At 37.4% G+C, this 17,655-nt stretch overlaps 1 protein-coding gene across 4 annotated transcripts in view; it reads right to left on the reverse strand.

The window, feature by feature from the left end:
• Positions 1-17,655, reverse strand: part of TMTC2 (transmembrane O-mannosyltransferase targeting cadherins 2) — a 386,679-nt gene that overhangs the window by 50,550 nt on the left and 318,474 nt on the right. For 2 of the 4 annotated variants that reach the window (XR_012493906.1, XM_019754143.2), the window contains one exon: positions 8,758-8,872. Coding sequence is in view for 2 of the 4 variants with exons in the window: in XM_019754143.2 (XP_019609702.1) it covers positions 8,758-8,872 (115 nt within the window). In the remaining 2 variants the exon portion in view is untranslated. Of the gene's footprint in view, positions 1-6,296; positions 6,797-8,757; positions 8,873-17,655 lie in introns of those variants that run through there. The other 2 variants (XM_074325339.1, XR_012493907.1) reach the window with 2 other exon arrangements.

Genomic DNA, 17,655 nt, shown 5'->3' on the forward strand with positions numbered 1-17,655 from the left:
ATTTGAAAGGGGGGGGAGGGATTTGGAGAACATATCCTGTAGGAAGCGGGCTGTAAGCTGACAAGGGCCTTGCAGCCTGCAAGGTCATTCCCCTGGGAAGCCTCGCCTCAGCATCTTCCCAGGAAGAACAAGATAACACTAATGCAGCCACAGACATACAAACTTGCCAATACACAAAACAATGTTCTACTGATACCTGCTTGTTCTGCTAATACTTGTTTATATAGACAATTGTTCTAAGACTGTATATAAACTGTGTGTGAAATAAAGACTGCGCCACTGCTCCGCCATCCGTGGACGGTGGACCTCCCAGCTTTCCTGTCTCCGTGTCTTTTCTCAATCTCCTAACCCTTCCCCCTCAGGCCGAGCCCTCCTGGCTGTGCGGGCCAGGGCAATTTCCAATTCCATGTTTTACTTCCTGCCCAACTCCATCTTTCAAATTGATAGAACTGAAGTTCAACAGACCAAATTGAGAGTATAGTTTTAAGGACAGAGTAAAATGCACTATTGTGCTTTGCCCCATGGACCTTATTCTCTCCCCAAGGGGGAAGGGGGAGAACTCAGGGGAAAGGCGAAGAAAAATGGAAGGAGGACAAGCAAGAACAGTGCTAGATACTCACTTTCTCACCACCATAATCTCCCATTTTCAGGGGGCTGTGGTATCACAATTAGATATGGAGGGGAACCGTAAGTTTCCTTTGTTTCCAAGAAGACTCACAAGGTGGGTAAAGGTAGAAGCAGTTTGTGCTTCCAAGAAATCTGCCAAGCCAGATGTATTTTGGCCATAATACACTTAAAAAGCCAGGGATGAGACTGTGAGTTAAGAAAAACATCGTACCAGGAAGCTACACTGGGCCCAGATGAGTGACTACCCCTATACAACATGCGACCCTAACAGTTCACATTGTTATGTCTCATATCTAGAGAATAAGGATTTAATCATTATGCCAACAACAGGCTTATCAATTGGAGACTCCGATGATGGCTCCTTTCTCATTACCAACTCTTGCCCGTCATACAAGGTGTGATCAAACAATACGGTGAATGATTATATTAAAAAAAAGTATTACAGTAAAAGACACATTGCCATTAATCCCTCAAAATACTCCCCCTGCTAAAAATATATAGTAACAAAAGTCACAAACATCATATCTGATTATTACAGAATTCCATTTTTGCACATGAAACTTACATCTGTTAAAAATATAGAAATATATTTCATAGATCTAATTCCCCTCTGTGTTATTTTATAATAGAAAAGTATATTTTGGAACATAGGTTTATGGCCCAATATTCTTACAAGAAAATATGTATAAAAGAAATTTGGGAATCAATTATATTATAAAATAACTTAATATGCCCTGTGAAATGTTTTAGAAGAATCTGATTAAAAGAATCACTTACAATTACTTACATTTTTATGTATTCTGTGAGAATTACAAAACTAAAGGTTGCTAAATTTAAAATCACTTCCTTAAAAATATAAAAAATAAAAACTCTAGTAGCATTTAGAAGACTCTCTTCAATAATACTTACTAATAGTTGTGAATTGTTCATTTTGAATTTAAAAATATTTAATATGGATAACCACTATATGACTCATACAAAAGATATTAAAGTCTTCTTGATTATTTTTAATGATAACTTGAGTAGTTATTTTTTTTAATTTATTTTTTTTACTAGAGAGCTGCTTGTTCCTGTATCATCAAAGTAGAATGAAACAGTAGCTGAGTTTTCCTGGGTTCCTGCCAATTGTTAAACTGAAACTTAACTTTAAGTTACTCGAAGCAGCACTAAATTTTAATTCTAGTTGATAAGTTGTACGGTAGAACTAGAAGTAGAACTGAAATAAACGGGGACATAAAAATGTATGGAAAATCTTAAAATAGCAAAACCAGAGTCACACATATGTAGGAACAATGGAGCAGAAAAGATCCTTGTAATGAAACTCCTGCAATAAATTGTTTATGACCATCAAGCCTTCTTAAATGAAAATTTCTTCTGTGCCAAAACATCAAAAATGGCTTCATAACCTGTCGGTAGCCATGTCAGTTCTAAACATACAGGCTAAAGAGGGAAAGCGGAAACGTAGCAATAACAGAGGAAAAGACTGCCGCTGGTGTAGTTTTACAAAAGATTCTTCTGAGTTAGAAATTTCTTGATGCCTCATGAGAGTTTGAGGTCTTTCTTCCAAAACTTTCACTGCTGCTAAGAACAGGTTAAGCCTATATCTAGAAAGAGTACATAATGAAATGTACTGGAAAAACTAAAAGGCAGGAAATGGGCATTGGGAATGTCAACTATAATATTCATATACAGTAAATGGCTACTTGTGTTGAAGGTGTCATGGGTGGGGAGAAAGAGTTGGAAGGCGTAACAAGAGGAAAGGCAAGACAGACCTTACTGGCAGGGGTGGTCCAAGAATCCACATCATGAGCATCACTGGGGCCTTGTCAGAAGTGTGAAGCCCCAGGCACCACCCAAACATACGAAATCAGAAGATGCTTTTTAACAAGATCCCAGGTGATTCACATGCACAGTAATGCTACAGAGGCACTGGGTTAGAAGATGCCTACTTCGCCCTCATCTGCCACTCCTCTTTGCTTCAAACACCTTACAACCCTTTACAACCTAGTTGAACTACACCCCTCATGACTAAAAGTTGGCAGTGAAGTACAATTTGTAATTGGAAAACCCAATGACTTTTCAAGTGGTCTTTGGTAATTTTGGAAGTGTTACAGAAGAAAGTATATGTCCTAGATGGCCTTGGAGATACATACATATCTCCACCACCACCACCACCACACACACACACACTCCCAATCTGCTTTGAGAAAAGAATCTGATTTTGTTCCTTGTTCCTGTCTCACTGAAGAATTTCAATTTTATGTCACTTCCAGTTGGAATGTATAAAGAAATTAGTATATGTAAATTCTATATCTTCGATATATTTAATTATGTAAGAGTGTGCTGTTTGAGTACAGCAATTGAAAGATTATTCTTTATTGTATATTCACTATGCTCTCTAGAAAGTGTGGCAGCAGTGGGAGCCAGCTGGTGCCATGCAGTTTTGCTTTCCTTACTACCTTAAGGAAAAGAACAACTTGGGCCCTTAGGCCTGAAAAAAAGGTAAGTGTACACCCATCTCAGCTGTGTGTCCTCTGTCAGACTGTAAACCACAATGGTATTTCTAAAAACTTAATATCCCTTTGAAAGTACAAACTTGGAGTTCTCTCTCCAATTTCTAAAATTTACCATGAAGAGATAATTTAATATTGGGAAGGTCTTACTATTGAGGATTTATACCTTTGATAACCTGTTACTCTCTGTAAATCCTTCCTCCATTAATACATTCAAGTACAGCTTTGAGGTAGTCACTCAGTTATAAAGACATGAGCAAGGCATGTGTGACACAGTGAAGTCAGTATTATACTTGGCCAGAATAGAGTAAGTTTAAATCCCAGCTTTACCAACTGTGGAAAATACTGACTCTCTTTGAGCCTCAGTAACTTCATTTGTAAAATGGGATTATTAGTGTCTGTTTCACATATGTACAATTATAACTAAGAGGGTGACAGATATAAAATGCAAAATACAATGCCAGGCAGACAGTAGATATTTGACTAAGTGATACTTTTGTTCCTCCGTTACCCTGTAAGTGGATTAAAAACAAACAAACAGACAAAAACAAAAACAAAATAACTTTCCACCAGAGCCCATGGATGCTGTGAATCAGGTAAAGTTTGCTTTTAGTGCCTCTAGACTTCCTCTCAGTTATCAAATATCTCTGCTCTCTTTCTAGCTCCCAGTTCTGGGAGAACACTGAATAAATCCATTCACACAAAATGCTTCTAATGGAATAATTGATTCAATACTTTCCTTTCACAACTCTATAGACATAAAACTCTACTGAGTTCTAGCATTTTACATTCCTTTGGTATTTTCCTTTGATGATAACCAGTCTGCTTTTTATAATGCTCTCATCTGGAAGCATCCAGCACTTTTTCCATTTTATTTGAAGTACTAAAAATGTCAACACATACAGTCAACGCTCATTATGTGAGGCCACTCAACATCTGTGATCACCCTCCCTATAAATATATTTGGTAATTAGCCACAATGTGGATCCCACCTTCCCACGCAAGGCAGAAGCCAGAAATTCCCTCATCTTCCTACTTTCTTCCAGTCAAGGTTCCAGCACATGACTCAGCTTCCACCAATCAGATGCCACCTCAAGAGCAAGGAAGTCAGAAGCGAGCATAACGGGGAGGGAGCTACACCCTAGAGAATCATCTTCTAATGAACGTGGTTCTCACTCTGCTTGGTTCCTTGTGAGGATGGTGACAGAACTCTGGACCGTAAAAGCTGCTGAGCCCCCCCGGGAAAGCAAGGTGGTTGGGTATTATTTCTGGCTGTATGGAGTGCTCTCAAGCCAGTGAGAGAAACTGTGGGCTACAGAATACTCTTTAATAAATCCTATTTCTGCTTAAACTGGCAAGAGTGAATTCCTTAGTTTGCAACTAAAACTGTGACCCACATGTGAAGACAAGTTTATGAGCAGATCTATTTTCCCTAATTTTGCTTTCAATATGATGATTGAAGCCCTTCATCCTATCTTGGATATTTTCTCTATTTGTGGATAATTGCTTATCTCTCTCTGCTCTCCTTCAGAAATTTTCTATTTATATTAACATTTATATATACAAAACCAAATAAGACTATATATGTACATGTTATGCATAACTACATATACACATATATGTAGCACGTTATATACACATATTTATATATACAAATAAAACTATGTATCATGCTACATATAAACTGTATATAACTATATATAACTATATATGTGTATATATACTATGTACAATAACGCAAACATATGAGTATGTGTACCGTGTTCTCAATCTATCATCCAAGTTTATCTTTTCAGTCATCATTTTCATGCCTTTGGTATTTTTCATTAAGTTCTGGGAAAATATCTATAACTTCTACTTAAATCATCAGTCTATCAATTGCACATTGCCTCACTGCAGTTATAAATTCAGAGGTTAATCTCTTTGTGATCTTTGAATCTCTTAGTAATCTTTTCTGATGCTATAATGTTCCTCTTTCAAAGTATTTTATTTTCACACATGTATTCGGTATCAGTGAAAATAGATTAGGTTATGGTAGTAATAAACACATCCTAAATCTCAGTGAATAAGACAACAAACTTTATTTCTCACTTATTCAATTTATCCAGTGTGGGTGAGCTGGGAGGTTTGTCTCCATTTCAGGATGTATTGCCACGGTTTCCCAATTCAGGAAAAGGGAAATGCAGCTTTGGCTCAACAGTGACATACATCGCCTTCACACACATTCAATGAACCAAGGAAGACCCAGGAAGGTCTTCGGCTTGGAAGAAGGCTGGACAGGGCAATCCGATTGTGTTTCTTGAAAGCGGAAGGCAAAACAAACCTGGTGAGCAGCATTACTACTTCCACACCACAACACTTTCTTGTGAGTCACCTGGGTGACAGGAATTACAGATGTTCTAAGTGGGTTTTCTCACTGTAAATCTCACTGTTTTGGTGAGGCTCCTTTACTTGGATACATCTGATGCGTCCTTCTTATCTGAATTGCCAAACTGAAATCACGTATTTCAAAATGTTCTATATGCTTATCCTGCAGGGAAAATTTTTTTATCCACTATTGAGAGTTGAAATGGGTCTGCTAGAAATTTCTCAAATTTCAAGCTGCTTAAAGATCCCAATAAGATAAAGACTTACCCCTTGACGGCTGGCCCCAGGCTCTCACCTTTTCTAATCTAGTCTCAACTAAATGGAATGATTTTTTTTTTTTTGCTTTAGGGATGGACTTTTTTCCCCTTCTCTTATAGGTTCTTGGCGCCATTTTATTGGGAACTAGCCAAGAAAAGGGAAGTTAAATGAGTGTGTCCAAACCAGATCTTGTACTGTAACATTTCCTAGATTGGTTGATTTCAGATGTTAGGTCTACCATTAGTCAAGCTAACCAAGGCACAATCAGGGAGACAAATGCCTTTCCCTCTTACCCAACTGGTCACCAAACCTTGCTAATTTTGTCTCCTAAATATCTTGCAAAAGAACAGAGCTCTTGAATTAAGAATTAATATCAAACTCAATTTACAACAATTTGGCAACCACAGAGGAAATGTTATATGTAACATTAAAGAAGTAAAATCCTGACAGCTAATTTTTTTTTTTCAAATTAAACTTTATTGGGGTGACAATTGTTAGTAAACTTACATACATTTCAGGTGTACAATTCTGTAATCTATTGTCTATATATCTCATATTGTGTGTTCACCACCCAGAGTCAGTTTTTGATAAAGCTGCATTCAAGTGAAAACCAATAAGCTTTTTTTTTTTTGGTTTTCTGAATGTTCATAGCAGCTTTATTTGCAATAACCAAAAACAACCCAGATGTCCTTCAATGAGTGAATGGGTAAACTACGGTACATCCATACCATCGAGTGTTATTCAGCAATAAAAAATAAGCTTCCTTAGTCCTTTCAGCAAACAAAGTCTTAAATGTTCTTGATTAGTAGGAAAAGAGGTTGGTGTTCAGCTTGCACAGGAAGCCCTCAAGAAAAACTTGAATTTGACAGAGCCGAAAAACAGAACTGAGTAAAAACATTCATGGGGACTGCCACCAAGTTGAGTAAGATATTGCCAGGCTGCAGTGGTCATACTTGCAATCAATATATGTAGGAAGATCCTGACTGCAACTTGATGAGGAATACAGACTGCAAAAAGCTAGAGAGAAAGTTCTGAAAAATAAATCATAAATATTTCCATATTGTCGATGCTGAACAGAAACTTTCCACTGGTTTCTAGCACTAGGGTAACTAAGGAAAAGTTACAAGCAATATATTTAACAAGGACATTTTTTGTAATGCTCTCATAATGGGTTTCCATTGGTAGACCTTGAATTTCAGATACTAATTTCATATACAGCCAAAACCTTTTTTTCATAAAAGTATCTATTCTGATTAAGGTGAATTAGCCTATAGAAACTTGTACATTCCCATCCTTACAAATGGTTTATTATGACTAAAAGCATAATGTTTTGTTCATGAAGAACAAAAGTCCTCTCCCTCATAAAGCACCTAACCTTGTCATGTAAAGTAAGGTGTCTTAAAAATTATCCTCCTGCTGAAGGTTCTTTCAGATTGGCTACAGTTTATTTTATAAATATACCAATAGTCAATTGAATCCTGATTTTTCTTTGTAGATACCGGTTTTAGGAATGTTAAACATTAATGTGGAGGAGGGACATGAACTAAAACCTCACCGTACACTCTTTCCTCTCAAACAGATTTTGGATTTCTTATTTAAAACATAAAAAGCCAAGTAGGAAGCCACTAAGATATAGTTATAATAACAGTCTCCAATTATAAATGCAGAGTAATCTCATAAAACTTGCTTTAAATATTGGTTATTGGTGGACAGGGTTAGGTAGTAGGAGTATGTGTTTATAAAGGACAACACAAGGAATATCTGCAGTGATGAAAATAGTCTGTATTTTGGCTGTGGTGACGGACACACAAACCTATACCTGTGATAAAAGTGCAGAGAAGTAAACACATACACACACACACACACACAAATAAAACTGAGGAAATCCAGTAAGACCAGTGGATAGTATTAATGTCAATATCCTGGTTTTAATATTGTATAATAGTTCCACAAGGTACTACCCTTGGGGAAATTGGATAAATGACACAGGCGATCTCTCTCTATTATTCTTCATGGCTGCATGCAAATCCACAGTGATCTCAAACTGAAAAGTGGAAAAAAAAGTTCTAAAGTTCCTCTACTTTTCTTCAAAGACCATGTTTTAACACCATCCAAATGTGAACCAATTCTTCTGTTATTTTCTTCCCTTGTAAGAGTCATCTACATAATTACAAACTTATCCCTAGAAGTCATGCGCGGAGCCCATAGTGTACACGTCATCTAATGAAGCATTTAGGTGGAGATTTATAGAGTGAAATTCCGGTAAGAGTATGAGAAAAGGGGTATACGTAGTGCTTACAGAACAAATAATGCTTTCTTAACGACTGTACAAATCATGTGAGTTTCTTACAAAGCTCCTTTAACCTAAACCATTACTTAAGGACTTTCTTTTCGTATTCAAAACAAAAATTTTTTATCTGCCTTTTGTTTTGCTGTTATTCTAAGTAACCTTCCTGATAATACTTCTGAAAATAGAAGTGCTAAAGATCTAAAAAACATATTGTTCCAATACATAGCAATTATAGGGCTGTTCTGAGAATTTGATAGGCCTTAAGTATATTTGCATTTGATAATCCTCTCTACTACCAAACATAATAAAATGTATCCACATGGCACATTCAATATAATAAATATCAAAACACAGATATTGAGATTGCCGATGACTAATTGACATAAAGTTCTGTTTTGGAGACAATTAATTAGACAGTTATTAATTTTAGTTGTGCGATTTTCTTTTTGTATATTATGGCCATTAATTTTTGAAGGGAAGGGAAAGCGGTCTCAATAATTGGCAGCATCCTGAAAGCTCATATGTGGTACATACCGTGCACATAAACTATAATGAAAAAAATAGTCCTGATTTTGCAAGGTTAAGCAGCATAATGCACTTGGAGAATGTGGAATAAGGGGGTACGATAGGGGAATCAGTATTATTAATTGCTTCCCCAAAGCCACAGTGTTGGTCTTCTAAGGTACAGTAGCAAAAACTCACCTGAGCATGTGGGCAGCATTGAAGACCACATCAAACTCCGAGCTGTCCAGTTCAGCTGCTTTTTTGGCCATCTCGGCCGCTTCTATGAGGCGAGCTTCTTCAAGAAGAAACTGACCTGCAAAGTAAAAGAACAATGCCTGAGGAGATATAAAGCTAAGACTTACCTGTGCCATAAATCTACATGTTCATTATGTAGTCACATTGTAAATGCCTTTCCCTTAATTGCAGGACATCGCAATGCCATTTGTCTGGTACATTAACTAAACTTCTTTTTCTTAAAATAAAATCCTCTATGGACTACTGAAGAAAGAAAACGACCGAAAGATATGTTACAATTATGCAAACAGGTAAAAAAGTATTAAATTTTTTAAAGCTAATGGGAAGATTAATGTTTTCTTTTTGTCCAGTTTTATCGAAAAATAACTGATATACACTACTGTATAAGTTTAAATCATACAGCATGATGGTCTGATTTACACACATTGTGAAATGATTACCAATGTTTTCTAGTAGTCGATGTATTTGAGATTTAAGGCATTGGAGTAGTTCTATTGCTAAATCTACAGCTCAGGTGCCATATATTTTAGCAAGCCACCAATCGACTGGTTTAAACATTCCCCTATATAGTCATTTATCATATGCTGCATCACTAGTATAAAATTTAATTATTAACTATAAATATCTGTGCTCCTAAGACGATAGCTGCTTTGGAGAAAGAAAAGAGGTATTACAAATACAGATTGAATTGATTTTAATTATCGGTCCTTTAAAACAGCTTCCTTCTCCAATGCATATACACAAACAGGACTAGTCACATTGAGATATATTTATTTCTTATATTTAAGTAACACAAAAATTATTAAAAGAACATAGAAATGGCAGTTTAGCATTAACTCATTCTTAATTAGATTGACTGATAAACATGGAAAAAATATTAACCAGTTCAGACTTTAGGTATTACTTTCAAGTCAGCTTTGCAAGGTGGGCATTATTGCAGATAGAACCACACAAGGCTCCAAAACTGTACCTCAAGAATTGTTATGTAATGCTATCCCCAAATTACCTTGTAAAAGCAAAGAAAACAACATAAAAGTTGAGCCCAATTTTAAGGCTGTAAACATACTAACAGAGGATAGACTGATATTTTATAGCTAGAGATTTATTAGCAGCAAAAGTAATGATATTAGACGCCTTATCTGATATCGCTATTCAAATGAAAACCAAATCAAGTGATGACAGAGATATGCAGAAACCATTCATGCAACTGACAGACTTATAGAGTTGTGATCTAATGATTATTTCTTCTTGCTTTGGGGTTTCCTGTTTGCTTAAAATTCAAGCCTTTACCAATACACTAAAAAGAGTTATAAAATTGATTTGCAAGTCCTGAGTTGCACACAGAAACAGGAAAACTTTAAAAATGGTAAATCTTTCTAGGTGGCTGTAGGGAAGAAGCCATTAGTTCATCTAATAAATATTACCAACTGTCTTCTAACCCAAAAAGACCAGTCCTCAATATACAAGGGAAAATGTTCTGTTTTAAGGATTGTAATAAACCACAGCCACTGCCTGTACTTAAGCTTCTAAACTTCAATTGGTAAAGAATGGTGAATAAAAATAAGCCTAGGATTTCAAGCCTATATTTTTAAATGAATTGACAGTTTTAAGACCAGGACTTGGAGACCCATCAGCTATTTTTACAGAAAGTTTTGTTAGTTTGTAACCTAACATTCTGTGGCTTTCTTATGTACCAAAACAAACATAACTGTTGGGTTAGAAAATTATTAAGGAAACGGAGCTGTAAATAATCACATTTAGAAATAGAAAAACACATTACCCATGAAATTTGTGTTATGTGCTAACTCTACAAATACGTTGATATGAGATTCAATATAAAGCACACATGGTTTAAAAAAAGTAAAACAAGAAATTGACAATGTGTAGCACACTGAGTAATTACTATCTCCTCATATACATCTTAGTAAAGGACAGCAGGCTAAACCTAGTTTTCGTTATGCCTATTATAGATTGTTTTTTAAAATTAAAACATATTAATTGCTACCTGTCTTCAAAGCATAATATTTACCTAAGTAAATGTATTAATACATGTGTTTGTTAGTTATTTGTGATACTTCAACAAAAGATAATGTAGGATTTATTCATTGTTCTTTGTCGTTTGGCGGCTATTAACTCTGAAATGTATCCTGTTATTAATAGTTAGAAAAATGCAACAATTAATTGAATAATGAAGGTTATTTTTTTTAAAATTCATTACTCCAGCCTGTAGAGGGAGAAGGAGATATATTAGCTCTAGTAATAAAAGACAGAGAAAGAAAGGACATGGATCTATACTGTCCACATAGAAAGGAACAGTGACAGAAGTCTGTGTGTAAAGATAATGATTCAATGGCATGAGAGGCCAGTTTATACGCAATGCCCCAGAGCTAAGGTTTTCAAGCTTTGTTAATGTTAAACACATCTTTAACATTCAACAACACAAAAAGAAATAACATTAACTAATCGTGTAAAATTAAATATTTGACTTTTATCGTAATTTAAAAACATTTCCTATGGTTTAAGTAAGCTTTGCCATACAACATGCACTTTGTGAACAGCTTGCAAGTTTCCAAAATTACATGAAACACATACATTTTTATATTGTAAATGGTGACAGAAATAATTCCCATATGATAATGTTGTAACAGTAAAATTCATTCACCATATTAGCATTCAGAAAAACAGTATCACAACCTACTAGCTAGGTATTTCCATAACTCCCCCCATTCTGTTCTCCATAGGCCATATATCTCAATAATCCGCATTAATGTTGTCTTATAATAAAGGCATAAAATATTATGCGGTATGAATCATTTGGTTTCTTTTTTAAACTGAATTTGAAAATTTGAACTCAAGTTGAAATTAAATTCTTCTTCTTCTATGTTTACAGTGATTGTTCATTTGAAATACAGCACAGGGCTGATGAAATATAGAGCAATCAGCATTTCAATACACAGAACCAACAGAAAGGGGGGAACCAAAGACATGCTAGGTTTCTTCTTAACAACTATCCAAAGAAACTCAATTGATATGTTATTGGGGGAATAATAAGAAACAAAATGTCCCCTTACTCCTTCTTAAAGACTTTATTTACCTCAAATCACACCTTTTCCACCAGCTTCATCTAGTTTTGCTCCCACCAGACACAAGCTCCAGTCTCTCTGTCTTACTTAAGCGTCACTTAGTGTAACCTTCTGCTTCATATCCTTATTTACCTTGAACTGTCAGCCTCTAAGTTCCCTCTCCACCCCAGTCTCCTGTCCTGTCTTGCCAACCTATTGTAACTGGACAGCTTTCATTTTTATGCCCCAAACATTTCCTTCTTGGTGAATTCCTCTTCCACCAATTTCCAATAGTGTTAGAATTGCTTATAAATTATATTCACTGCAATAGAATTTACCAGCTAAACCAAAACGTTTAAAAGAATAAAAGAACGCTATCACTAACTATGCTGGAATAAGGGGCTATCAGCCAGGATAGTTCCAATAAGACCACTCCACTTACAGTGCATGTGGCAGGATGTGGATCTGTCTTACTGCTCTTGGGAAGCGAACCATTTTATACACGAAGGCATTGAACCACTGGTAGGAAGAATGGTCAATATTAGCAAGAGAGATATGGGTGCCCTTCACTGAAGAATATAAAGGTCTACAGTTGTACCCACCAAGACTGAGCCAGATCCTGAGGCTCGGTGTGTGGAAGCAGCTTCTGGGGCTCTGATAGTGAGGGTAGACTACAAGATGCAGCCAGGACACTATGGGAGTGCAGAGGGTTAGAAAAGGAAAGCAAAGGCAGGCAGGCACTCAGGGGAGTCCATCCACATGGGTGGACTCTGCAAGGCCAGCAAGGTTCTCAGTGGTTCTTAAGCTTCCGTGCACGTCAGAGTCACTTGGAGGATAAAACAAAGCCGGGCCCCGTCTTCAGAGTTTCAGACTCACTGGGTCTTGGGGAGAGCCTACGATCTGCATTTTTAACAAGTTCCCAGGGGATGCTCATGCTGCTAGTCTAGTTTGAAAACTAGTACCTTATGCGAGCAATAAAATAAATGCTTTGCACCACACTCTGGACTCTATGTCTGGGATTAGCTACCAGTTAGTCTGAGCTCTTCCAGTTAATGAACTGCCATGTGCCTTGCCTTTCCCTACTATGGCCATAATTCCCAGGCTGCACACTGTATCTGTGCAAAAAGAGAGACGCATGTGTATGAATCAGATAGACTCATTCGCTATAAGTTTACTCTTTCAAACTCTTAGAATAAGGAGACCTAAGTGTTTTATTCCTCATATGCAGGAGAGTTCTGAGAAATCACTACTTTTTCACATTTGGTAAAAAAAATACATTCTTTGTGTTTGATAATCGAGTAGAATTTCAAATAAAGGGACCATAAAAATCTCAAGCAAATTATTATATTTTGCTCCCATGTGTGTATCGTGCTACCACACTTTGTCAGAATTTCTTTGGTTTGTAATTTGTCTTACCCACGTTAATTATCATCATCTGAATTTAATTGTCTCAAAGTGAAGGGAGAAAAAAGGAAAAAGCGACTCCCACAGGCTTGGGAAAGGGAAAAAACCAGTTAACAGATCTGGATTCAACTGTTTCAGCATTAGACTTACACCATTTCTTCTCTGGACAATTCTCTAATTGAACCACTTAAACTACTCGTAGACTTTTACCAACATTTCAAGATGACAATCCTGTAAAGATCAATTCAGTAATTCTTGGATTGAAAATGCTGTCTGAAAGGTAGAAATCCATAAAAATGTAAGCTGGTCTTAAGCTATAGGCTCAAATACTGCTTTGTTTAAAAAAAAAAAAAAAAAAAAAGTGCTACATACAAACTCCCTAGATTAGTTGGGACTGGCATTTCTTACTAAAATATTATGAAAAATTCACCCTTATGTTCAATGTAACTGAATTAAGGAGATAAAACAATCTGTAAATAGGTGTTGCAATGATAGTTATTTTTTTGGAAAAACTATTCATATGTAGCTTTAAAATGTGTACAAAGGCAAATGGCACTCTTATAAAATAGCAACTAGAACATAATGCTTGCGTTAAAATTGTTCCCCTTGGGACAGACATTAGACTATCAAAATGTATTCAGAACCATCTTACTTCTACTGATACCAGCCAGTCTCAAGCCATCATCTCACCCTGGATTACAGCAGTAACGCCTAACTGGTCTCCATACTTCTGCTCTTGGTCTTACAGAGCATTCTCAACGCGGCAGTCGGAGTGATCCTGTTAAAATGGAAGTCAGATCCCGCCATTCAGGGAAAGTGAAAATCATTACACCGGACTATACAATCTGATATGATCAGCATGGGGTTCCTTCCTCCACGTCTACATCTCAGTTCTCTGACCTCATGTCCGTTGTCTCCTCCTACTCTCCTTCTTGGTAACACATTCAATCTATATTAACCTCCTGGGCTTTGTCTAACACACAGGAAGAACAAAGACTCCTGATTCAGAGTCTTTCCCTAGAATGTTCTTTCCCAAAATATCACACTGGCTCACTTTCTTGCTCCCTGGCACATTGTGGTGACTTAAGAAACATGTTCAATGACAGGACTGAATTAACCAATCACATTCTTATGTGGCTACTGCTTCATCTTCAAAAGCAAGCTAGAATCTAGCCAGCACAGGATCCCAGGCTGTATATAAACCCTGTCACCCTACAGTGATTTTAGGCAAGGCTGCCATGAATGGCCACACATGCTGGGTACTGATAATTTCCAAGGGTGCCATTCACGGTGAAGTCATTATGTATGGTGCCTTCTAGATTTAAGCAACATGGCACCCCTGGTTTTAGATCTCCAAATTTCCCTTGGAATAGAACAAATAATCCAGACATCGAGCATCTTAATTCTAGAACAGTTCGAACTATGCAATTTGGCTAAAATCTATTATATTTCATTGTGCTGTGGAATAAATTCAAAAGTCTGGGAAAGGAAGAACAAAGTACAGCTTAATACATTCAACCCTAGAAATGTATGTTGTGCCGATTATATACAAGACATGGTAATACATGGGGGATACAAAGATCAATGCAACGTTTATCCTTGGAACAGTTCCATTCTAGAAGGGGGAAGAGGAGATTATGGAGATAGTTTAACCACGGAATGGATATACATTTGAAAAAGAAGGTACAAGGTATCACCGGCTAAGTGTATCATATCTAGATGGAGGTGAAATTTTGTTTGGTTTTGTGCAACTTATAATTAAATTTGAATATGCGTAAAGATCACAAGTGAACTGTGACAAAGCGGCTATGGTCTTGTAATAAGATCAGAACAGCGAACATTACCAGCATCCTGAAGAAAATGTCCATACCGCAGGACTTTTTCGAAGACTCAGCTTATGGGAGCAGGATAAAAGCCCCATGGAAGTATTTGGGCTAACTGGCGTTGGTGACCTCTAACAGAAACAAGATGAGTGGGTAAAGCAGAACCAAGCGATTCAGGGGTGTTCCTATTAGGGGAGGTGAGTAATGCATCCCTGGCAAGACAGAAGGGTGACAACACAATGGTCAGGATTTGGTCTAGTTCTCCAAAGGAGATGCTGTTAGAGAGCTGGTTACTTGTCAATGGATGCTAATTACGCTTGGGAGAATTGAAAACACAGAGGGGGAGCTTCTCCTTTGCTACTCTGAAGGGAGGCTTGCAGAGAGTCTCTCTTGCTTAGCATCTCTTGTATTTTAGGCAAGATTCTACTCGTTAAAACCAATGTCTTCCCCCTTCCATTAGTTGTGTTGCTTTGTGTTTTTTGCTCTTGGCAGCCTGAGTTAAGAAAAGCTTTTGTTTACTGAGGCCCAATGTTGTAAGTATGCTATAGTTAGTGTTGAAGGAAACAGGTGTGCCAGTGACTACAGAAAGGACACCCAGGAAATCAATCTAGACCCCTACTTTGGTGTTGGGAGGCCCGGGACCTGTCCCTAAATGCACATGAGACCAAGAAATTGCCCTGAATTGTACAGATAGTGTGAAAAGTGTATAGTGCAAAGGACATAAGAACAGCAGGTCAGGCCTCTGTGCTCAACCAGAAAGGGGATCAGGAAGGCTTGCGTTGCTTTATTTCATTTATTTCTCCCCTGATTCTTTCCAAAAGGGTGTGAGATTCCAGAAAACCACTGAGGGAATTATTAAGACTGTCAGGTAGGGAATGGGAATTAGAGGGGGCTAAGGAGAAGAGGGGGGGACTGGGGAGGAATTGAAGAGATGAGAGAGAGAGAGAAGGAATGGGGGAGGGAACAAGAAGGGGAAGCAACACAATCCCATTAAAGTGTTAAGTAATATACAGAGAGATTCAATAGGGAGCAAGTGTGCTTCATCATGGAAAGTAAGTTCATGCTAGGCTTCACATAAGTTTTACCACCTAAGGGAAACGTACAACAGGAAAGACATAACTAGATGAGAGGTACAGCCTAATCAAAGACACAGAAATGAGCAGCTAATTCTATTGTAGGATATTGTGTGTTCTTAGATGAGGGAGTTGTAAGGGAAAAGGTGAGGTGGACAGAAGGACTCCGGTGCTGAGGTCACTTAAAGAAATGGATGTGACTCTGGGATTAAATGATCGTGGGTGTCAATGAGAATGGACGGGGGGCTCAAGGAGCTAACATCCCTTTCCTAAGAAGAGCTCAGTTTTCTTACAGGGCTCCCAGGCCATCTCGATGGGCGTTTCTGAGGTACTCATTTACAGAGGTGTCCACTGAGACACAGAGGAGTTAACAGCAGGACACAGAAACTTTGGGAACAATTGCTTTAATTCAGAGGAAGGCAGAATGCAAACAAGAATCTCCAAGTGTATTTAATCGTTAAATCAAAATAGCTAAGACTGGAAAAACAGTACCTTTCTTTCTTCCTCTCTTTCCCACCTGACTCCTCTCCCTCTGTTTCTATTTACTTGTTCCTTATAATCCTCGTTCTTCTTACAAGCAAATTACTCATTTTCTCTCTGGTCTTTTCTATGTTGATGGGTAAAGAGTGCCCTTTATCTTAATTCCTGGGTTTTATTCTGTCTCCTCTTCCCTGATTTCTGTCCCGTATTTATGTACTTTAGTCAAAAAATTTTTCTACACAATTCATTTATTCTTCAGGATATTAGTATGATTTCTATTATAATTTTAAATAATAAAATGGACCTTGTCACAATTTACTGAGCATATATTACATGCTAGTTATTTTATAAATTGGTAAATGAATCCTCATGATTTGAGACAGTAGCATCTCCAGATTAAGAAACTGAGCAACAGAAAGGCTAGCAGAAGAGCATGCTCGGGGAGATAGTCAGCAGTAGGGCTGGGCATGACTCATTCCCAAATCTGTGATCCGCTGTCCAGAATCCACCACACTATTCCCTAATCCAAAGTTTAATTCAGTTTTCATCATCTTGCTTTTATGGTTTCTTGAATCCTACACAAAGACAGATTCAAAAGAATATTTGTAAATTGTTGCTATAGTCTGAATGTTTGTGCCCCCCTCACTCATGTGTTGAAGCCCTAATCACCAAGGCTATGGTATTTGGAGGGAGGGGTGTCTTTGAGAGATGCTAGGTCATGAAGGTGAGTCCCCATGAACGGCCTTAGTGCCCTTATAAAAGAGAATCCCGAGAATGCCCTTGCTCCTTTTACCACTTGAAAACACAGAGCAAAGGTGGCTATAAATGAGGCAGCAGGTCTCACCAGAAACTGACCCTGTGAACGCCATGATTTTGGACTTCCTACCTGCAGAACTATTGAGAAATACATTTCTGTTGTTCCTAAGTCATCCAGTTTCTGGTATTTTGGTATAGCAGCCCGAACGGACTAAGTACTCAACTATACCTTTCCTTAGTAAA

This window comes from Rhinolophus sinicus, linkage group LG02 (genome assembly GCF_036562045.2).
Source record: "Rhinolophus sinicus isolate RSC01 linkage group LG02, ASM3656204v1, whole genome shotgun sequence".
Lineage (NCBI taxonomy): Eukaryota > Metazoa > Chordata > Mammalia > Chiroptera > Rhinolophidae > Rhinolophus > Rhinolophus sinicus.